General features: G+C 47.6%; 1 protein-coding gene across 1 annotated transcript in view; it reads right to left on the bottom strand.

The window, feature by feature from the left end:
* LOC144000389 (interferon-induced very large GTPase 1-like) overlaps positions 1 to 23,827 on the bottom strand; it is a 109,504-nt gene that overhangs the window by 9,322 nt on the left and 76,355 nt on the right. Inside the window, exons 3-5 of the mRNA XM_077494198.1 lie at positions 22,452 to 22,802; positions 21,542 to 22,017; positions 18,443 to 18,480 (exon numbers count right to left, since the gene is read on the bottom strand). Coding sequence (XP_077350324.1) covers positions 18,443 to 18,480; positions 21,542 to 22,017; positions 22,452 to 22,802 — 865 coding nt within the window. The remainder of the gene's footprint in view (positions 1 to 18,442; positions 18,481 to 21,541; positions 22,018 to 22,451; positions 22,803 to 23,827) is intronic.

Below are 23,827 nucleotides of genomic sequence, written 5' to 3'. Positions count from 1 at the left end.
TCTTCCTGATCCAATGCCAAGAGTGGCTGCGCATCAGAAATGTCCTCTTGATATGGATCGGAAAATAATTCCTGTGACTCAAGTGAAAGGTATGTGGTGGTGGGGGTGGTGGTGGTGTTGTTGGTGGTAGTGTCTTTGGGGGTGCACATAGCAGAGAGTGAAGAAGAGGGTGCAGATCGAAAGGATGAGGAGGGTGCAGAAGAGTAAGGCTGAGCGAGCCACTCAACCAAGTCTGGTGCGTCCTTTAAAGTAATTTAACGCACCATCTGCAACTTCCCACTTTGGCTCAAGCCTGTTGCTCCTGCCCTACCCCTACCACCCCTGCGGAAGGGCCTGCCTCTTCCTCAGCCTGTCATTTTTTAAATGACCCTGTGACAAAACTCTCAGTCCCTATACCGATGAAGGACTGCTGCAGTATAGGGCAGTGGTCAGTTAGCAGTAGTGCACCTCAACCCTTTGTATTGTGGCCCTATACCAGTCCTTATAGAGTAGCAGACTGTACCTCACTCAACCCTATGTACTGTAGCACCCTATACCTTACCAGTCCTTATAAGAACTTTTGTGGACCAAGTAGGTTGTGTGTGAATGATTAGCAGACTGTAGGTCAGTCCCCATACCGATGAAGGACTGCTGCAGCATAGGGCAGCAGTCAGTTAGCAGTAGTGCACCTCAACCCCATGTATTGTGGACCTATACCAGTCCTTATAGAGTAGCAGACTGTACCTCACTCAACCCTATGTACTGTAGCACCCTATACCTTACCAGTCCTTATAAGAACTTTTGTGGACCAAGTAGGTTGTGAGTGAATGATTAGCAGACTGTACGTCAGTCCCTATACCGATGAAGGACTGCTGCAGTATAGGGCAGCGGTCAGTTAGCAGTAGTGCACCTCAACCCTATGTATTGTCGACCTATACCAGTCCTTATAGAGTAGAAGACTGTATCTCACTCAACCCTATGTACTGTAGCACCCTATACCTTACCAGTCCTTATAAGAACTTTTGTGGACCAAGTAGGTTGTGTGTGAGTGATTAGCAGACTGTATGTCAGTCCCTATACCGATAAAGGACTGCTGCAGTATAGGGCAGCGGTCAGCAGTAGTGCAACTCAACCCTATGTATTGTGGACCTATACCAATCCTTATAGAGTAGCAGACTGTACCTCACTCAACCCTATGTACTGTAGCACCCTAGACAGACCAAGTTACCAGTCCTTATAAGGAGCTTTGTGGAACAAGTGGGTTGTGAATGATTAGCAGACTGCAGCAGAAGGGCAGCAGTCAAGTATAATATTCTTTCTATATTTGGAAGAAAGAATATTATACGTGTACAAGCCTATTACCATACCAGTCCTGAAAAGAACCCTTGTGGAACTAATAGTAACAGCTACTGATTAAACTGACCCTCACTGCCTGACACACTGCTTCCGGCCTGTCCCTATATAAACTGACAAAACAAAGGCTACTGGAACAAAAACTGGAATAGCACTTTTGTGGACCTGATAGTAACAGCTAATGATGATAACTAACTGACTCTCCCTTTCTCTAAACTGACAAAAGACACTCAGGCTGCTGCAACAATCAGTAGCACAGCAAACCTATATACACCTAACACCTATACCAGTCCAAATGTACCAAATAGCTAGCGATTTGGGTCACTGGAATCTCTCCCTGCTCCACACAGCAAACTCTCCCTATAGTGACAGAAGAAAGAATGTAAAATGGCCACCGGATCGGGTGTATTTATAGGTTAGGGGGAATGTCCAAGTGTCCATGTGCTGTAATGTCTCAATTGGCTGTCCTGTACCCCATGATGGTTGTGTCATCATAGGTCAAAGTTCTTTTACACATTAAACACGAAAGTCCGCCGGGCGAACGGCGCCAATAGTCCGCCGAACGGGCGGACGGCGAACAGCCGAAATTCGCCACGAAACGACGCCGAGCGAACCGTTCGGCCATCACTAGTCTGCAATTCACTAGCTGCAAGGTCCACAAAGGTCCTTTTAAGGACTGGTATAGGTGTACAGTATATAGGGTTGTAATACACGTATAATATACTTTCTTTCAAATATAGAAAGCATATAATAGGGCACTGCATGCAGTGCTGATGACCGATTCTGCAGCTGCCATTTCTCAGAGTAGGGAGGGACAGTTTGGTTTTTGGAGCAGGGACAGTCTGCAATTCACTAGCTACTAGCTATCTACTATTAGGTCCACAAAGGTCCTTTTAAGGACTGGTATAGGTGTACTATTTGATGTGCAGTATATAGGGGTGTAATACACGTATAAAATACTTTCAAATATAGAACGCATAGTATAGTGCATTTCCACTGTGCAGCATTGTGACTTCTGAGTGGTTCTGCAGCAATACTACAAAGAGTGACAAACACAATTAGAAAAAAGTATTATAACTGGTGTGATAGACCAGTGGCCCCCCAAAACAACAGATTGAAGCGGGGTGTTATATACCTTCTTCCACATACATACTGCACTTCTCTAGAGACTTTTGTCACAGGATCATTTAAAAAATGACAGGCAGAGGAAGAGGCAGGCCCTTCCGCAAGGGTGGTAGAGGTAGGGCAGGAGCAACAGGCTTGAGCCAAAGTGGCAAATTGCAGAAGGTGCGTTCGATTACGTCAAAGGACGCACCAGACTTGGTTGAGTGGCTTATTCAGCCTTACTCTTCTGCACCCTCCTCATCCTCTCGATCTGCACCCTCTTCACTCTCTGCTGTGTGCACACCCAAAGACACTACCACCAACACCACCACCACCATATACCCTCCGCTTGAGTCACAGGAATTATTTTCCGATCCATCACAAGACATTGCCGCAGCCATTATTGGCATTGGATCAGGAAGAGGAGGTAGCAACAACCACTACTCATCAGTCTGACAACAGTAGCCAGATCAGCCCAAGAAGGAGGTTGGTCCCCGGTGTTGCTGCCTACTCCGAGATCTCTACTTATAGGGGTGGGGAAGGTGACGTCGATGATGACGTGTCTAGAGATGTCACGTGGGTGCCAACAAGAGAGGAAGAGGAGGGGAGTTCAGAGGGAGATATGGACCAGCAGATAGGGAGGAGAAGCAGGCGAAACTTACATTGCACAGGAGGGACAAAGCAGACTGCTAATGTATCAGGAGCGAGTCATCGACCATTTACGGTCACATCTGGTGCTCCCAGGACACCGGCACATGGCTCCGCAGTGTGGGCTTTTTTTTAACGTGTCCACTGCTGACAAAAGTGTTGCCATCTGCAGGCTTTGCAGTCAACGCATAAGTCGCTGTTAGGGATGAGCTTCGTGTTCGAGTCAAACATACGTTCGACTCGAACATCGGCTGTTCGCCAGTTTGGCGAATTCCGAACATTATGGGCCGTTCGCGCCAAATTCGTGTGGCGCTCACGGCCCACAATGCACTGCGTCATCGCAGTGCATTGCTGACTCATGATTGGCCAATCACAGCGCCAGCAGCGAGGAGAGCCATGATTGGCCAAAGGCAGGATGCCTGTGGCCAGTCATAGCTCAGGCTGTGTAGTATACGCCCCACACTATATAAGGCCGCCAGCGAGGCGGCCTTGTGTAGTGTGTTGGTGTCTGAAGCAGTTAGTGAGTGTTCTGTGTACCTTCAACACAGTATACACCGATCGTTAATATGCCGATTTTCTATCTTGCTCTTCTGTAGTGGTTGTTGTCTGCGTGCCCTGACCGCAGTATACACCGCTATATTCACCTCACCTATATAGCTAGTGATCTATCTTTTATAATAGAGCTTGCAGTCAGTAGTGTTAGGAGCTTGTGCGTGCTGTCTGCGTGCTCTGTACCCAGTACACACCGCTATATCCACCTACATAGCTCTTCTCTATTTGAGCCATCTGCAGGAGTTATTGGAAGTTGTGTGTGCCTCCAGCACAGCACAGTATACATCTGTATTTACCCTTTATCTCTGGTGTTCTATAATTAAAGGCATCTGCAGGAGTTAGTGGGTGTTTTGTGCCTCCAGCACAATATACACCTGTATCTACCCTTTATTGCTGTTCTCTAATAGAGCCATCTGCAGGGCTTAGTGGGTGTTGTGTGCCTCCAGTACAGTATACCCCTTTATCTCTGGTGTTCTATAATAGAGGCATCTGCAGGAGTTAGTGGGTGTTGTGTGCCTTCAGCACAATATACACCTGTATCTACCCTTTATTGCTGTTCTCTAATAGAGCCATCTGCAGGGCTTAGTGGGTGTTGTGTGCCTCCAGTACAGTATACCCCTTTATCTCTGGTGTTCTATAATAAAGGCATCTGCAGGATTTAGTAGTGATGGCGAAACGGTTCGCCCGGCGGTCGTTTCGCGGCGAATTTCTGTCGTTCGCGGTCCGCTCGTTCGGCGGACTATTGGCGTAGTTCGCCCCGGCGGACTTACGTGTTTAATGTGTAAAAGAACTTTGACCTATGATGACACATCCATCATGGGGTACAGGACAGCCAATTGAGACATTACAGCACATGGACACTTGGACATTCCCCCTAACTTATAAATACACCCGATCCGGCGGCCATTTTACATTCTTTCTTCTGCCACTATAGGGAAAGGTTGCTGTTTGGAGCAGGGAGAGATAAACCACTAGCTATTTGGTACACAAAAGTTCTTTTCAGGACTGGTATAGGTGTTAGGTGTATATAGGTTTGCTGTGCTACTGATTGTTGCAGCAGCCTGAGTGTCTTTTGTCAGTTTAGAGAAAGGGACAGAGCGCTGTGTCTGCTGCTATTTTAGGGACAGCCAGATTAGTCATGATCATCATCATCATCATCATTAGCTGTTACTATCAGGTCCACAAAAGAGCTATTCGAGTAACCAGTAATTGTTCCAGTCTCCTCTGTTTTGCCAGTTTATATAGGGACAAGAAGGAAGCAGTGTGTCAAGCAGTGAGGGTCAGTTTAAAGAGTTGCTGTTACTATTAGTTCCACAAAGGTTGTTTTCAGGACTGGTATCAGTGGTATAGTAATAGGCTTGTACACGTATAATATTCTTTCTTCCAAATATAGAAAGAATATTATACTTGACTGCTGCCCTTCTGCTGCAGTCTGCTAATCATTCACAACTCACTTGTTCCACAAAGCTCTTTATCAGGACTGGTAACTTGGTCTGTGTAGGGTGCTACAGTACATAGGGTTGAGTGCGGTACAGTCTGCTGTTCTGTAAGGACCACTATCGGTCCACAATAGATAGGGTTGAGGTGCACCACTGCTGACCACTGCCCTATACTGCAGCAGTCCTTCAGCAGTATAGGGGCTGACGTACAGTCTGCTAATCAGTCACACACAACCTACTTGGTCCACAAAGGTCCTTATAAGGACTGGTAACTTGGTGAAGGGTGCTACAGTACATAGGGTTGAGTGCGGTACAGTCTGCTGTTCTGTAAGGACCGCTATCGGTCCACAATTCATAGGGTTGAGGTGCACCACTGCTGACCGCTGCCCTATACTGCAGCAGTCCTTCAGCAGTATAGGGACTGACGTACAGTCTGCTAATAAGTCACACACAACCTACTTGGTCCACAAAGGTCCTTATAAGGACTGGTAATTTGGTGAAGGGTGCTACAGTACATGGGGTTGAGTGCGGTACAGTCTGCTGTTCTGTAAGGACCGCTATCGGTCCACAATACATAGGGTTGAGGTGCACCACTGCTGACCGCTGCCCTATACTGCAGCAGTCCTTCAGCAGCATAGGGACTGACGTACAGTCTGCTAATCAGTCACACACAACCTACTTGGTCCACAAAGGTCCTTATAAGGACTGGTAACTTGGTGAAGGGTGCTACAATATATAGGGTTGAGTGCGGTACAGTCTGCTGTTCTGCAAGGACCGCTATCGGTCCACAATACATAGGGTTGAGGTGCACCACTGCTGACCGCTGCCCTATACTGCAGCAGTCCTTCATCGGTATAGGGACTAAGAGTTTTTTCACAGGGTGAGATTAAAAAATGACAGGCAGAGGAAGAGGCAGGCCCTTCCGCAGGGGTGGTAGGGGGTAGGGCAGGAGCACCAGCCTTGAGCCAAAGTGGGAAGTTGCAGAAGGTGCGTTCAATTACTTTAAAGGACGCACCAGACTTGGTTCAGTGGCTCACTCAGCCTTACTCTTCTGCACCCTCCTCATCCTCTCGATCTGCACCCTCTTCTTCACTCTCTGCTATGTACACCCCCAAAGACACTACCACCACATACCTTCCGCTTGAGTCACAGGAATTATTTTCCAATCCATATCAAGAGGACATTTCTGATGAGCAGCCACTCTTGGTATTGGATCAGGAAGAGGAGGTAGCAACAACCGCTACTCAGCAGTCTGACGACAGTACCCAGATCAGCCCAAGGAGGAGGTTGGTCCCCGGTGTTGCTGCCTACTCCGAGATCTCTACTTATAGCGGTGGGGAAGGTGACGTTGATGATGACGTGACTAGTGATGTCACGTGGGTGCCCACAAGAGAGGAAGAGGAGGGGAGTTCAGAGGGAGATATGGACCAGCAGATAGGGAGGAGAAGCAGCAATAACTTACATTGCACAGGAGGCACAAAGCAGACTGCAAATGTATCAGGAGCGAGTCATCGACCATGTAGGTCACATCTGGCGCTCCCAGGACACCGGCACATGGCTCCGCAGTGTGGGCTTTTTTTAACATGTCCGTTGCTGACAATAGCGTTACCATCTGCAATCTTTGCAGTCAACGCATTAGTCGCGGTAAGCCCAACACTCACCTAGGGATGACCGCCTTAAGAGGGTACATGGGCAGCCATCACCGAGCCGAGTGGGAGCAACGGAACACACAAAGCCACACTGCAGGCTCTCACCATCCAGCCTCGTCTTTTACTTCTCCTTCTCCTCTCTCCTCACAATTGTCCTCCACTCCACCTTCCATCACGCCAAGCTCACATTTTCCTGCAAAAAGGCAGGCTTCCATGGGCCTAATGTTCGAGCGTAAAAAAAAGGTGACGCCGGATAACCCTCTTGCCCAACGATTGACGGCTGGCTTGTCAGAACTCATAGCCCGCCAACTACTGCCATATAAACTGGTGGACTCGGAGGCCTTTCGCAAATTTGTGGCCATTGGAACTCCACAATGGAAGGTCCCAGGAAGGAAGTATTTCTCAGAGAAGGGCATCCCCGAGCTATATGGCCATGTTCAGCGGCAAGTCAATGTATCTCTGGCACACAGTGTCGGGGGCCAAGATACATCTGACCACAGACACGTGGTCTAGCAAACACGGGCAGGGAAGGTATATCACTTTTACTGCCCACTGGGTGAACCTTCTGATGGCCGTCAAGCATGTAACCCGTGGCACCCGCATAGATTTGGTTTTACCGCCACGGATTGCATGCAGGCCTGACTCTTCTTCTCCTCCTCCTCCTACTCCATCCTCCTCCCTCTCCTCCTCAGCTGCCTCCTCCTTTTCCGCTGCTAGCGTCTCTTCCGCTGCACCGCCCAAGCTCCCCAGAACCTATTCCACATGCCAGGTGAGACGTTGCCATGCCGTGCTGCGTCTGTTGTGCCTGGAAGCCAAGAGCCACACTGGTCCGGCACTCCTTTCAGCTTTGCGTTCACAGGCAGATCAGTGGCTAACAGCTCTCAATTTGACAGTTGGTAAAGTGGTGTGTGAAAATGGTGCCAATCTGCTTAGCGCATTGAAACAGGGCAAAATCACGCACGTGCCATGCATGGCACACGTCTTAAACTTGGTCGTGCAGCGATTCCTTGTCAAATACCCTGGGGTCCAGGACATCTTGCGGCAGGCAAGGAAAATCTCGGGCCATTTCAGAAGATCTTACACGGCCATGGCTCGCCTTGCTGACATTCAGCGGCAACACCATCTGCCGGTCAGACGTCTTATTTGCGATTGCCCGACGCGATGGAACTCAACCTTCTATATGTTTGATAGGCTGCTCCAGCAGAAACGTGCAGTTAATGTCTACCTGTATGAACTCTGCGAAAGAAACGGTTCTGGGGAGCTGGGGTTTTTTTCACCCCGCCAGTGGCTGCTCATGCGCGACGCATGCAGACTTCTGTGGCCATTTGAGGAGATCACCAAACTGGTCAGTCGCAGCCATGGCGCCATCAGTGACATGGTACCTTATGCCTTCTTTATGGAGCATGCATTGCGTCGTGTCATTGATCAAGCTGTGGAGGAGCAGGAGCGGGAAGATGAGGAAGTCGCAATGCTGGATGAATTCCCAGGGGGGACTACTCTATCTGAGACAAGTCAACAACAGGAGTCTGATGAGGAGTCAGAGGAGGATGGTGCCGGGGCGGATGGGGAGGAGCAAGAAGAGCATGCTTTAAACCTTTCTGGGATCCCTGTTGTGCGTGGATGGGGAGAGGAGAATGAAGAGGACGACATTATCCTGGATGATGAGCAGGAGCCAGGCCACCACACCGCTTCCAGTTTAGTGCAAATGGGGGCCTTCATGCTCCAGTGTTTTAATAGGGACCCCCGTATAAAAAGCATAAAGGTCAAGGACCAGTACTGGGTGGCAACGTACTTAGACCCCCGGTACAAACACAAAATGGCGGGAATGTTACCGCCGTCGCAGAGGGCTGTCAGAATGCAACACTTCCAGGCCTTGCTTTGAGAAATGCTGCATTCTGCTTTTGCGTGCGCTGGCAGAGGAGCAATTCCCACTCCCAGAGAAGGATTTGTGGGTACCAATCCAACAGCGCCTGCAAGAAGAGGCCGGTTTGAAGATATGTTGGTGACTTCGGATATGAGGTCATTCTTTCAGCCGACCCATCGACAGGTGTCATCCGGATCCAGCATCAGGGAACGCCTAGACCATCAGGTGTCCGACTACATCGGGTTAACGGCCGATGTGGACGCTCTGAGGAGTGATGAACCCCTGGATTACTGGGTGGGCAGGCTTGACCTCTGGCCAGAGCTTGCCCAATTTGCAATCGAACTGTTGGCTTGCCCCTCATGCAGTGTCCTGTCCGAAAGGACGTTCAGCGCAGCAGGGGGGATCGTGACCGATAAGCGTACTCGCCTAGCTCACGACAGTGTTAACTACCTCACATTTCTAAAAATGAATGAGGCATGGATCTCGGAGGAATTCAACACATGTGACCAGTAGGCCATGTATATGTCAATAAACAATTTTTTTAATCAAGCACACAGACCTTCTTTCTTCATTTGGCTCACTTCCTTTTCCCAAAAAAGCACACCGTACTATATGCCCCTACCCTCCTCTTTGAAGAGGTTGAGCGGTGTCATATTTCTACTGGGGCTGCTTATGAGGGGATCACACCATCCCTGTGCTGTGCTGACTTCCTCCTGGGGGTTCTTATTATGAGGGAATCACACCATCCCTGTCCTGTGCTGAGTTTCTCCTGGGCCTGCTTATTATGAGGGGATCACACCATCCCTGTGCTGTGCTGACTTACTCCTGGGGCTGCTTACGGTGCTGCTGTCAGTGCTGTATATCACGGTGCTGGTGTGAGTGCTTAATGTCACGCTGATGATGTCAGTGCTCTCTGTCACGGTGCTGATGTCAGTGCTGTATGTCACGCTTCTGATGTCAGTGCTCTCTATCACGGTGCTGCTGTCAGTGCTGTATGTCACAGTGCTGGTGTTAATGCTTTATGTCATGCTGCTGATGTCAGTGCCCTCTATCACGCTGCTGATGTCAGTGCCCTCTATCACGGTGCTGTTGTCAGATGACTCTATCATGGTGCAGGTGTCATTGCTGTATGTCACGCTTCTGATGTCAGTGCTCTCTATCACGGTGCTGCTGTCAGTGCTGTATATCACGGTGCTGGTGTGAGTGATTTATGTCATGCTGCTGATGTTAGTGCTCTCTATCACGGTGTTGCTGTCAATGCTGTATGTCACGGTGCTGGTGTTAATGCTTTATGTCACGCTGCTGATGTCAGTGCCCTCTATCACGGTGCTGTTGTCAGATGCCTCTATCACGGTGCATGTGTCATTGCTGTATGTCACGCTGCTGGTGATCATCTCCTGCACCCTCTTCTTTGCCTACCCTGGTCCCTGACCTTCCCTCTCCTCCATTGCCTTCATGCGCTCCACAGTCCTGAATTGTCAGAACAATTTCCCATATAAAAAAAAAATGCTTGTAGTTATCGATCCCAAATTCACCTCATACATGTGTTATGTCGTTGGCCATGTGGTGGGACTATGTTTGTCCAGCTAATAATTATCTTGTGGCTGCAAATTTGACCTAAAGGTTTGCGAAGTTCGCCTCCCATTGAAGTCAGTGGGGCCCGCCGCGAACGTTCGGTTTCGCGAACGGTCGGCCTCGCTCGCGGTCCGCGTTCGCGAAACGTCCCGTCGGAAGTTCGTCCATCACTAGGAGTTAGTGGGTGTAGTGTGCCTCCAGCACAATATACACTACCCAACTGCTGTTTTACCCAACTCCCTTCAGGCCATTACCATGTCTGGAAGGCCAGCAAGGAGAGGCAGACAGGCGCGAGCCGATAAAAGAGGGCAAGCAGGCTCTGTGTCTGGAGACAACAGTGCTGGTCATGGACGCGGTGCATTGTCATCAGCACGTGGCCATGGGACACGCTTGTCCTTTTTTTCGGCAGCTGGACATGTTGAACCGCAACATGCCAACGACTTGGTAGAGTGGATGACCAAGCCCTCTTCATCCTCCTCATCCTCTCTCACCCAGTCTCAGGGTACTAGCAAAGCAGCTGCCAACACATCGTCTTCCCTCGTCTCAATGTCATCATCAGTGACTCCTTCCCTAGACCCACCACATCCTCCTGAGGAGTCTCCTGAACTCTTTGAGCACAGTGTTGGGTACATGCTCCAGGAGGATGCCCAGGGTTTTGTAGGCTCTGATGATGACACTCAGCTAGAGGAAGGCAGTAGCATGAATGCAGAGAGAGGGGATGCTCAAGAAGGACAGCAATCTGGCAGTCATGTTCCACAAGCTGCAGCATATTGCCAGGTTTGCTACAGCGATGAAGAGGGAGGGGATGATGAGGGCACTGACTCCACGTGGGTGCCTGGTAGGAGAGAGGAGGAGGAGGCACATGTCCAACGAGGCAGGATGCCCTCCGGGGGCCAGCTTAGGGGCAGCACACCGACTGAATCACACCGCAGAGCTCCGCCTGTGCAGGGCGCTGCCTCTGCGCGTTATTCTAAAAGTTCTTTGGTGTGGGCCTTTTTTGAGACGAGTGCATCAGATCGCACCGCTGCTATTTGCAACATATGTCTCAAGCGTATCTCGTGTGACCAAAACATCAGCCGCTTGGGCACCACATGCTTAACCAGACATATGTTGACCTGCCATGCAGCTCGTTGGCAAGCGTACCTCAAAGACCCACACCAAAGAACAAAGCGGACATCTCCTTGCTCCTCATCAGCTGGCATCTCCAACCCCACTAGACCTTCAGTCATTTCTGAAACCTGCTCTGAGAGGAATGAAGGTGTAGAATTAGGTGTGTCACAGCAAAGTGCTTCCGGGCACTTTGCTAGCAGTACATCCACGTCCGATTATAGCAGGCAAATGTCCCTGCCCCAGCTGCTGGACCGGCGAAAGAAGTTCACTCCCACTCATCCACATGCCCAGCGGTTGAAGGCTAGCTTGGCTAAATTGCTAGCACTTCAACTGCTGCCTTTTCAGTTGGTAGACTCGGCCCCCTTCCGTGAGTTTGTACAATGTGCGGTTCCTCAGTGGCAGGTCCCCAAACGCCACTTTTTCTCACGGAAGTCGATTCTGGCTCTCTACCGGCATGTGGAAGGCAATGTCCTTGCCTCGCTGGACAGGGCGGTCAGCGGTAAGGTGCATATTACCGCTGACTCATGGTCCAGCAGGCATGGACAGGGACGTTACCTGTCTTTCACGGCCCATTGGGTCACTCTTCTGGCAGCTGGGAAGGATGCAGGACAAGGTGCAGTAGTGTTGGAGGTTGTTCCGCCACCACGCCTCCATAATGCTACTATTGGTTGTGACACACCTCTGTCTTCCACCCCCTCCTCTTCTTCTTCCTCCATGGCCTCTTCCAGTGCTCTGTCCTCAGAACCAGCGGTGCTCCGTAGGCGTTCCAGGGGCTACGCAAGTACGCAGGCAAAACAATGCCATGCCGTGCTTGCGCTGGTTTGTTTGGGGGACAGGAGCCACACTGGGGCGGATGTTTTGTTAGCTCTGCAGGGGCAGGCTGAGAGGTGGTTGACGCCACGCCAGCTTCAGCCAATAGTGGTTTGCGACAATGGCACCAACCTCCTCTCCACCCGCCGACAGGGACAACTGACCCATGTGCCCTGTGTAGCTCACGTCCTTAACCTGGTGGTGCAGCGGTTCTTGGGCAGGTACCCGGGCTTACAGGATGTCCTGAAGCAGGCCAGGTAAGTCTGTGTGCATTTCTGCTGATCATTTAATGCCTCTGCTCAGCTGGCTGAGCTGCAAAAGGAGTTGAACCTGCCCAAGAACCGCCTTATATGTGACATACTTTGGCCATGCTGCAGCGGCTGCACACGCAGCAGAGGGCCATAAATGAGTACCTGTGCGACTACGGCACCAGGACAGGGTCAGGGGAGCTCGGTTTTTTCTCACCACGCCAGTAGGGCATGATCAGGGATGCATGCACTGTCCTGTCACCGTTTGAGGAGGCCACAAGGATGGTGAGCAGTGACAGTGCATGCATCAGTGACATTGTACCTCTTGTCCACCTGTTGGAGCATACGCTGCGTGGAATAATGGACAGGGCACTTAAGGCAGAACAGAGGCAGGAAGAGGAGGACTTCCTTGCCTCTCAAGGCCCCCTTTATCCAGACAATGTTCCTGCTGTGCCACCCATCACACAGGAAGAGGATGAGGAGGAGGAAGAGGAGGAGGAGGATGATTGTGTCAGCATGGAGGTGGAGGCTGGCTCTCAGCAGCAGCAGTCTTGTAGGGATGATTTACAGTCCCAAGAAACACGTGGACTTGTACGTGGCTGGGAGGAGGTAGCTGCGGATCATGTTGTCCTTAGTGACCCAGAGGACTCCGAACCGAATGCCTCAGCTAACCTACTCTGCATGGCCTCCCTGATCCTGCAAAGCCTGCGGAAGGATCCTCGTATTCTTCGGATCAAGGAGAGGGACCATTACTGGCATTACTGGCTGGCCACTCTCCTTGATCCACAGTACAAGGGTAAGGTTGCCAACCTTATCTTGCCATCGCAGAGGGAGCAGAGGATGAGACATCTCCGGAGGCCTTGCAGATAGGTCTGTGCAACGCGTTCCCAGAGACTGGGAGGTTACAAACTCCTGGTCCTGGACAACGTATTGCTGAGGCATCGGTCAGTAGGAGAGGTGGAGAAGGTGGCCGTCTTATGCTTTCAGACAATTTTTTAGTCCGCAGCCCCAAGGTATGATCGGTTCCAGCAACCATCGCCAGCGTCTGATTTACATGGTGCAGGAATACCTAGGGGCAAGGTCAGACTTGGACACCTTTCCCACCGAAAATCCTCTGGCTTACTGGGTCTTGAGGATGGATCACTGGCCAGAGCTTGCACAGTATGCAATTGAGCTACTGGCCTTTCCTGCATCCAGCGTTCTTTCGGAACGCACCTTCAGTGCTGCTGGTGGCTTTGTTACCGATCACAGGGTGCGCCTGTCCACCGAATCAGTTGATCGACTGACCTTCATCAAGATGAATCAGTCTTGGATCACCCACAGCTACCAAGCACCTGAAGCTGATGTAACCGAATAATTTTTTTTGAAATATCACATCCCTTCAAGACAGCCTATGCTGATGCTGAGTGACTGTCCTGTTATGTTAATTGCCTATCCTCTTCCTCCTCCTCTGATATGTTGGAAGAACATTTCTGGTTCTGGGTGATGCCATCAGCCCAATTTTTCTGCCCCTGTTTAACAGGGGCGTTTAATTACAATTTTTGATGCAATGCTTTGCAGCAGGGCTAATTCCTGCACTAAAACTAGAGTATATGGGAGAGGTTGCAGTGTGGTGGCACCAGCACCCAAGCCTAAGGCCCAATTTTTCTGCCCCTGTTTAACAGGGACATGTAATTACAATTCTTGATATAATATTTCACAGGAGGGCCCGTTCCTGTGCCCACCCAGAGTAACTGTGAGGACTTATAGTGTTGTGGCACCAGCACCACAACCACCAAAGGTCAATTTTTCTACCACTGTTCAACAATGGCATGTAATTACAATTCTTGATATAATCGTTCACAGCAGGGCGCTCCAGCGCCCACCAAGAGTCACTTATAGGGCTTACAATGTTGTGGCAAAACCAACACCTTGTTCCGCCATTTCTGCAGAGTATATAGGGCAGGCCCCCACTTTAAAACATCCAACTTACAAACATCTCCTACTTGCAAACGGAAGGAGACAACAGCAAGTGAGATGAAAAAAGATGTACGACAAAACAAATTATACAGGGGTGATAACCCTTCCCTATGTTTTCCAAAAAGCTTAAAAATATTTTTTTTGACTGGAGCTACACTTTAAAAATGTATCGGTTGAAAATTACAAACAGATTTAACTTAACACAACAAACCTACACAGTCCCTGTCTTGTTTGCACCACCTGTATACTGCTGTTCTGAGTATATAGGGCCTGGGGGCCACACGCATTTCCTTTTTTAATATGGGTACTGGGTTCCCCTTAATATGCGTACAAGACCCAAATAGGCTGGTAATGGGCAGGGAGGGCTACCCATGCCATTTTTCTCAATGATTTTCAACCATATTGCAGGAACCAGATATAAAATTAAAACCGAAAGCAGTTTTAAATGATGTTATTTCCGTTTAAGGTCATTTTGTGTAGGGACTGTTCTAAACACGGGAAACACGTGGCACTTCACAGGCATACTACGGACACCCCCAGGCACCATATTTAAAGGAATATTTCACTTTTTTTTCACTTTAATCATCATTAAAATCAGTGCTCCTGCCAAAATGGACATTTTTAAAAACATTTTAGGCATTGACCCATGTCCCCTGGGGCAGGAGCCAGGTCCCCAAACCCTTTTTAGGACAGTATCTTGCATATTTGCCATTAAAATTAGCACTTTTAATTTCGAACGTTCGAGTACCATAGACTTCAATGGGGTTTTAAAGTTCGTACGAATTTGGGGTCCGTTCGAAAGTTCTGGTGCGAACCAAACCGGGGGGTGTTCGGCTCAACCCTAGTCGCGGTAAGCCAAATACTCGCCTAGGGACAACCGCCTTAATAAGGCACATGAGCTGCCATCACCGAGCCCAGTGGGAGCAATGGAACACACAAAGCCACACTCCAGGCTCGTCTTCTCCTTCTCCTTCTCCTCTCTCCTCAGAATTGTCCTCCACGCCACCTTCCATCATGCCATCCTCATGTTTTTCTGGAAAAAGGCAGGCTTCCGTGGGCCAAATGTTCGAGCGTAAAAAAAATGATGACGCCGGATAACCCTTTTGCCCAACGGTTGACCGCTGGTTTGTCAGAACTGATAGCCTGCCAACTACTGCCATATAAACTGGTGGACTCGGATGCCTTTCGAAAATTTGTGGCCATTGGAACACCACAATGGAAGGTCCCAGGAAGGAAGTATTTCTCACAGAAGGGCATCCCAGAGCTATATGGCCATGTTCAGCGGCAAGTGAATGTATCTCTGGCACACAGTGTCGGTGCCAAGATACTGTACATCTGACCACAGACACGTGGTCTAGCAAACACGGGCAGGGAAGGTATATAACTTTTACCATCAAGCTACATGCCATCAAGCATGTAACCCGTGGCACCTGTGTAGATTTGGTTTTACCGCCACGGATTACATGCAGGCCTGCCTCTTCTTCTCCTCCTCCTACTCCATCCTCCTCCCTCTCCTCCTCGGCTGACTCCTCCTTTTCCACTGCTAGCGTCTCTTCCACTGCACCGCCGAAGATTCTCAGAACCTATTCAACTTACCAGGTGAGACGTTGCTATGCTGTGCTGCGTCTGTTGTGCCTGAAAGCCAAGAGCCACACTGGCCCTCCACTCCTTTCAGCTTTGCGTTCGCAGGCAGATCAGTGGCTAACACCGGTCGATTCGTTGTCAAATACCCTGGGGTCCAGGACATCTTGTGGCAAGGAAAATCTCAGCCCATTTCAGAAGATCTTACACGGCCATGGCTCGCCTTGCTGACATTCAGCGGTGACACAATCTGCCAGTCAGACGTCTTATTTGCGATTGCCCGACGCGATGGAACTCAACCTTCTATATGCTTGATAGGCAGCTCCAGCAGAAACATGCAGTTAACGACTACCTCTACAAACTCTGCAGCAGAACAGGTTCTGGGGAGCTTGTTTTTTTTTTTTAACCACGCCAGTGGCTGCTCCTGCCCAACGCATTCAGACTTCTGCGCCCATTTGATGAGATCTCCAAACTGGTCAGTCGCAGCCATGGCGCCATCAGTGACATCGTACCTTATGCCTTCTTTATGGAACGTGCATTGTGTTGTGTCATTGATCAAGCCGTGGAGGAAGATGAGGAAGTCGCAATGCTGAATGAATTCTCGGGGGGCTACTCTGAGACAAGTCAACAACAGGAGTCTGAGGAGGAGTCAGAGGAGGATGTTGCCGGAGCGGATGAGGAGGAGCAAGAAGAGCATGCTTTAAACCTTTCTGGGATCCCTGTTGTTGTCCGTGGATGGGGAGAGGAGAACGAGGAGGATGACATTATCCTGAATGATGAGCAGGAGCCAGGCCACCACACCGCTTCCAGTTTAGTGCAAATGGGGGCCTTCATGCTCCAGTGTTTTAACAGGGACCCCCTTATAAAAAGCATAGAGGTCAAGGACCAGTACTGGGTGGCAACATACTTAGACCTCCGGTACAAACACAAAATGGCGGAAATGTTACCACCATCACAGAGGGCTGTCAGAATGGAGCCACTTACAGGCCTTGCTTGGAGAAATGCTGCATTCTGCTTTTGCGTGCGCTGGCAAAGGAATTCCCACTCCCAGAGAAAGAGTTGTGGGTACCAATCCAACAGTGCCTGCAAGAAGAGGACGGTTTGAAGATGTGTCGGTCACTTCTGATATGAGACCATTCTTTCAGCTGACCCATCGACAGGTGTCATTCGGATCCAGCATCAGGAAACGCCTAGACCAACAGGTGTTCAACTACATCGGGTTAATGGCCGATGTGGACGCTCTGAGAAGTGATGAACCCCTGGATTACTGGATGGGCAGGCTGAACCTCTGGCCAGAGCTTGCACAATTTGCAATCGAACTGTTGGCTTGCCCCTCATCCAGTGTCCTGTCCAAAAGGACGTTCAGCGTAGCAGGGGGGATCGTGACTGATAAGCGTACTCGCCTAGCTCACGACAGTGTTGACTACCTCACATTTCTAAAAATGAATGAGGCATGGATCTCGGAGGAATTCAACACATGTGACTAGTAGACCATGTATATGCATAACTCTATAAATGATTTATATAATCTAGCACACGTACCTTCTCAGTGCTGGTGTGGTCTCAGTGCTGGTGTGGTCTCAGTGCTCTCTATCACAGTGCTGGTGTCAGTGCTCTCTATCTCGGTGCTGGTGTCAGTGCTCTCTATCACGGTGCTGGTGTCAGTGCTCTCTATCACGGTGCTGTTGTCCGTGCTCCGTCTCTATTGCGGTGCTGGTTTCAGACAGTGAGGGGGATATCAGCGGAGAAGCCAATCAGCAGGCAGTGCCAGCACCATGGCTGAGGATCAGCACTGGACTGGCACCTCCGGACCACCGCAGTGGAGCCCTGCATAGGTGGGGGTAAGGGCCAGGCAGAGGGAGGGGCTCAAGCATAGGTTGGCACACTGGGACACTGGCACAGGACTGCGCTCCCTGACTGTGGCACTGATCATCTCCTGCACCCCCTTCATAGCCTGCCCTGATCTTGCCTCTCCTCCATGGCCTTCATGCGCTCCTGAGTTGTCAAAATTTCACAGATAAAAAAAGAATGCTTGTCGTTGTCGATCCCAGATTCACTTAATATTTTTGTTATGTCATTGTCCATGTTGTGGGACTATGTGTGCACATCTAGTAAGTATTTTGTGGCTGAAAATATAACCTGGAGGTTTTTAAGGTTCGTCTGCCATTAAAGTGAATGGGGTCCGCCGGGAACCTTGTGGTTCGCAAACTTTTGGCCACATTTGCGGTTTGTGTTCGTGAAACATCCTGTCGAAAGTTTGTCCATCACTACTAATCAGTATATTGCATCAGCAGACCTATTGTTGGCACTTATGAACATTAGGATCCAGACCCTCACCACCCCATTTCTGTATTTATTCTATATAATCAGGCACCTCCAGGTGATTGTACATCATTTCTGATTTTTTTTATAGAGTCTTTAGGGCTTGAATAATAGTTTTATTTTTTTTAAGTTAACTGGTATTTTTTTACTTTAATAATTAGGTTCATAAATTATACCATATTATTGTTTTTCATCAACTATTCTGTATTTTGTAGTTCTCTGTTGATTTCATAATTATTTATAACTCACCATTTTGAATTTCTTTTCTTGATTCGTTTGAAAAATCACTGAAAAAAAAAATAGAAGGGAAAAATTATTTAATTACGATAACCTAAAACTATCTGAGCGAAATTGTTACTGAAATTTTGGACCTTAAAGTTTATAATGTGTCAGGGCCAATTAAAAAAAGAAAGAAAAAACATTCAGTACATCTCTGCAACCCATGCACATCTCCCACAGATTTGATATGGTGAAAAATACTAAATGTACAGACAGAAAGTGAGGCCCGAAACGGAAAAGACAGAAAAGAAAAAGTAGTGCAGGGCCGGGCATGACCATGTGTTTAGGGGAGACAATGCATGGGTTAATATGAAGAGATAAGAGGGGAGGGGACAGTGAGTAAAGTCCAAGGGGGAGTGGTAATATATAAGGAGGAGGCGGGGCTGGGCTGGGGAACAGAAAGTTGTGGAGGAAGAAAGGAGGAGGCCGTTTTTCCCACCCGCCCTCCCTATATGTTGTCTGTGTTTGTTGGTTTATGTGTTTTCTTTCTTTCAGGAGCATGGCAGATGGTCGTCATGGCAGCTGTGGATTGGCAGTGTTTTGTTGATCTTTGACGGTGGCAGTAAACATATGTGATGGAAAGGGGTGGGGGGCTCATCGGTAGTATGTGCCCCTCCGGTGTATTCCAGCGAAAGGTTAGCTGGAATACTGCAATGGTTGCACTGTGGGAAGGGGTTGTCTCCGAGCTGATTATCCGCTGGAGGCCTATCGTGTGGAAAAAGGTCCCGCAGTGTATTGGTCGAATATGTGTTGGAGTTCCGGGGTGCCGTCAAAGACCAACAGACTGGAGTTGAACAAGTTGTTACGGAGGTGATATTTTGGTATATATTTGATATTGGAGTTATTTATATGGTGTGAATAATAAATAGGCTGCTATGGCCATTTATACTCCAAAATTAAGGTGTGGTCTCATCATTTTAGAAGGGTAAGAAATGGGGATGTTGGAGTACAAGTGGTATAGCAGTAACAGGCAGGTTGGGTACCTCTGAACTACACTGGTCATGCCTGCCAATCCCGGCAGCAATCCAGTGTGGTCTTCACTTCCTGTTTGAGCTGAAAATGGTGCCTCTGATGAACTGCAATCCCAATCTGTGGTGTCAGCCCTGACAGTTCTCCCTTGTGGGATACCAAAGCACATCTTCCCTATAGATTCTATAAAAAAACTAAAGCGCCATGGAAAATATTTGGGAAATGAGTCACATATTTGTCATATTTTGGTGAAATATCAAAAAAACAATATAGGAAAAAAGGAGTAGCCCTGGTCTAAACTACCTTCTGTGCTGCTCCACTAAATTATCCATGTCAAATCATTGAAAGTAAAGAAAATCTCAATTTTTTTGTTGACACCAGAACAGTAGAGGAGAAACTTTCAATTGGGAACACTAGTTCTGGTGACAGCCTGGGATTCCCTCACTTTGGAGGGATTTTCTCTCACTTCCTGTTTTGCCTATGGCACAGGAAGTGAATGAAAATCTCCCCTATGGGACACATATGGAAAATAAACAGTATTAAAAGGGGGCTTCCAGAGGCAGCCCTTGTCCTCGTCAACATGGGGTCAAGTTGATTTGCTAGGGAAGGGGGTGCCAACTTCTGAGGGCAGGAGGGGTTGTAGCCTGATATGGTTCAGAAGGGGGGGGGGGGAGCTGCTCCTATCCATCCTTTTCTGGACAGCTAGGCTGCATTTTTGAAATAAGGGTCTGGTATTGATTTCCTGGGGGACCTCACCCTTTTTTTGCAAGAAACCCCTTAAAATCCATACCAGACTCAAAGGGTCTGGTATGTATTTTGGAGGGAGACTCTAAGCAAATTGTATTTTTTTTCATTATTGCTATGTAATGTGCTACCGCAAAAGTGATATTTACAGAGAAAAATATAATAGAGTTTAAGTTGCCGGGAAATGACATTCATTACCAGCTTATTTAAAAAAAAAAGAAAGACCCCTCCAAAGGTTACCCAATTATTTAATTACATTACTGTATTCCTTTGTAAATGTCAGCGCTGCTGCAACACTTTCTGTAAATCACAGAGATACGTCCCTTCACAGGAAGGATTAGGACACCCCCAGGCACGTTATTTAAAGGAAATTGGTATTTTTTTTCCCACTTTAAGCTTTTAAAAAAAAAATCTCTGCTTCTGGTCTTATGGACCTTTTACATATGTATTGCATTGTTTCATGTTCCTCAGGATACTGTCCAGCCACCATGCTATTTTTGGACTCCCTCCTGACCATTAGCCCAGAAAATGGGCATTTTTAATTTGGCAGATTTATCTCCCATTGATTTCAAAGGGGGTTTAAAAACTCAGCATCCAAACTTCTGCTTCTGCTTTGGCATCCAAACTTCTGCACCTAGGACAGTTTGGTTCATCACTAATGGTGAGAGGCCGCTGGCCACAACTTCCTGCATGCTGCTTAAAGGGACAGTGTCACCTATTTTCAGGAAATAGTTTGGGTACTTACACCCAGTATTGTGGGCTTCACTCCAGTCTAGGTGCTCCAACGCTGGAACTTTGGGCCCCAATGATCACCAACACACTGTCCAGTGGGAGGCTTTTGGAGATCCTAACAGACCTTTAGTTTTTAGAACCACTCCTTAGTTAGGACCTCCCTGGTTTTAGGGCTTCAGGGGAAGAGACATTTGGTCTTCCAGGTATCTAGAGAGTTACCCAATATTGGTATCTGTTATTGTAACACTTTTTCTCTTATTTCCATTGTGTTTATTAATTTTCTGTGTGCATTGCACAAATAAATATTCTCTCTTCAGCCTTGGTATGGTGGGGGGTGTGGAATTGCTGAAAGGGTCAATGTAATTTGGTGTCGAGGGACCCAAACATCAGCGGCTCATTCCGGGGTGAAATGCTACATACTAATGGCACATGGCATGGTAATTTCAATCAAGAAATAAGAGACCATAATTTGATTAAGCGGAGTAAAAGGTGGAAAGCAACAGGCCTAGATGGACAGGCATGAAAATCTTTTACTAAGTAAAACAGCTCCAACATATGTATTTCATCTTTGTCTGGAATTCGGGTTTAACAGAATAACCAGTTTATAATCTTGAACTTGCTCACCTGTTTGTGGAAGTCTCCCAGGATAAAGTATTGGGGTCAATAGCAGGTTCTTTATGATCTGTTGAATCCTTAGCTGCATTCTGTAGTTGTATAATACTTTCACAGGAGGTATGCTCTTCATCAAGAATGAACTCAGAGGGACAGTCTACAAAATCTGAAGACATCTCTGTATCACTTTCACCATCAAGGTCACCTTCGCCCTTGTCATTTTGTGGAGGTTCTTTCTTCGATGACGTGTTTAAGCCTGGTTCAGCTTTAGGTTTATCGGAGGAGAAGTCACTTTCTTCATGTAGAACATGCTCATGTGGCCTTGCTTTGTATTCGTCAGTGTTGCTTTGTTGATGTGGAACTTCCTCAGTTTTCTCATTTTGGTTTTCTTCACAAGTGTCATTTTGTGATGTGTCATCAGCAATTTTGTCACCTGGTGGGATGTTGGATTCTTCCATCTCATCATTTGGAGATGGATGGGACATGTCCTGTAATATAAAGATTTTGGTCAGATATAAACCTTTTAAAACCATTATAAACATATAAAACATAGAGACATGGTGGGGATTTACTAAAACTTGAGAGTACAAAATCTGGGTCAGCTCTGCATAGAAACCAATCAGCTTACAGGTTTGTTTTATGTCAAAGCTTATTTGAGCAAGCTGAAGTTAGAAGCTGGTTGGCTACCATGCACAGCTGTACCAGATTTTGCACTCTCCAGTTTAGTAAATTAACTCCATGATGACTAGTAATCTAATCTTTTTAAAAAGTTGTATACAATAGTAATAAAGGTCCATTTAGGCAGAGACGTTCTCTAGTTCAGTGGTCACTTCCCTGTAAATACCTAAATATGTTGGGTCTTCCTGGAACATATCTCTCCAGACATTTTGTATTCAACTTTTGCTGCAAACATAAACCTCACCTCTCTGCAAGTCCTCTGGAGTCCATCTGAAGCCACTTCTTTGTCACCTTCTCCATCATTGTCACATTGGTCCTTTTGCAAGGGTTCTATCTTGGATGAGATGTTAAGGTCAGGTTCAGCTTGAGATTTGTCTGAGAAGGAGTCACATTCTTGGTGTAGAACGTTCTCATGTGGACTCGTTTTGCAGGTGTCAGTGTTGCTTTGCTGATGTGGAACATTTTGAGTTTTCCCATTTTGATTTTCTTCACAAGTGTCATTCTGTGATGTGACTACGGAATCATCAGGAATTTTGTCACATAGTGGGATGTCGGGTTCTTCCATCTCATCATCTGGAGATGTATGGGACATGTCCTGTAATATCAAGATTTTGGTTATATTTGAAATCTTCTACAACCTTCATAAACATACAAGGCATGGATTCCTACACGAATTCACATGCTGTGGCAATGAATATTTTATTTTTTCAGGAAGATGTAAAGCTCTATCAAACTATTCAAAAAGAACATGCTGGTGATATCGGAGCACAGATCTATGGTAGATTCACTAGGCAATTTATTGGGCTATTTTCATACTGAGTTAGGCCTCCCTCAGTTCTTCATGGTGTGGATTCCACATTTCTCCAATATTTATTTGAGGTTCTTGCTCCATGGTAACACGATTTCATCACACAATTTCTGTAGATTTGTCAGCTGCACATTCACGTTGGGAATTTCCTGTTCTCCCATTGGGTATACATAATCAAACCAGCCCATCTGGCACTAACAATCACACCACGGGTAAAATAACTGAGATCACATTTCTTGCCATTCTATTATTTGATGCTTCTGATATATATGTACATTTTTGTATTTTGCATTTTGCTCTTCAATAATTATTAGCTGAATGGTCAGGAGATCAGCAGCCAGAATTCCCCTATCAACATACACAGGGAGATGTCCAGATCTCCCCTGATTGTTGGCTTCTGAGATTTAGGACACTTTTTTTCTGTGACATGCCAAAGGGAATGGATTCTCCAATTTTGTTTTACTCAATTTACAGACATGCTACGCCCAGGTTTAAAGCCCACCTTCTGGCGTATTTTGCAGATGTTGCAGAGGTTGAGATTTGGACTGTGATTGGACATGGGGCTTAAAGGAGAGTTCAGAGTCCAGGACTACTCCTAGGACCTTGGCATGTGGGGATGGGCTGATAGTTGGGCCATTGATTTTGACAGAAAAATCAGGGGAAGGGGCATATGGGGGAGTAAAAATGATAAGTTCGGTTTTGGATTGATTGAGTTTGAAGTGGTGTAACATCCAAACTATTATATCTGATAGTAAATTATTGATATTTGAGGAGTCTGAAGGAATGAGTTGAGGGGTAGAGAAATAGATTTG

This window comes from Lithobates pipiens, unplaced genomic scaffold (genome assembly GCF_037356315.1).
Source record: "Lithobates pipiens isolate NorthernLeopardFrog02 unplaced genomic scaffold, aLitPip1_a1.2 Scaffold_22, whole genome shotgun sequence".
Taxonomy (NCBI): Eukaryota; Metazoa; Chordata; class Amphibia; order Anura; family Ranidae; genus Lithobates; species Lithobates pipiens.
Note: the sequence above shows the minus strand (reverse complement) of the source record. Positions and strands in the feature narration are given on the sequence as shown.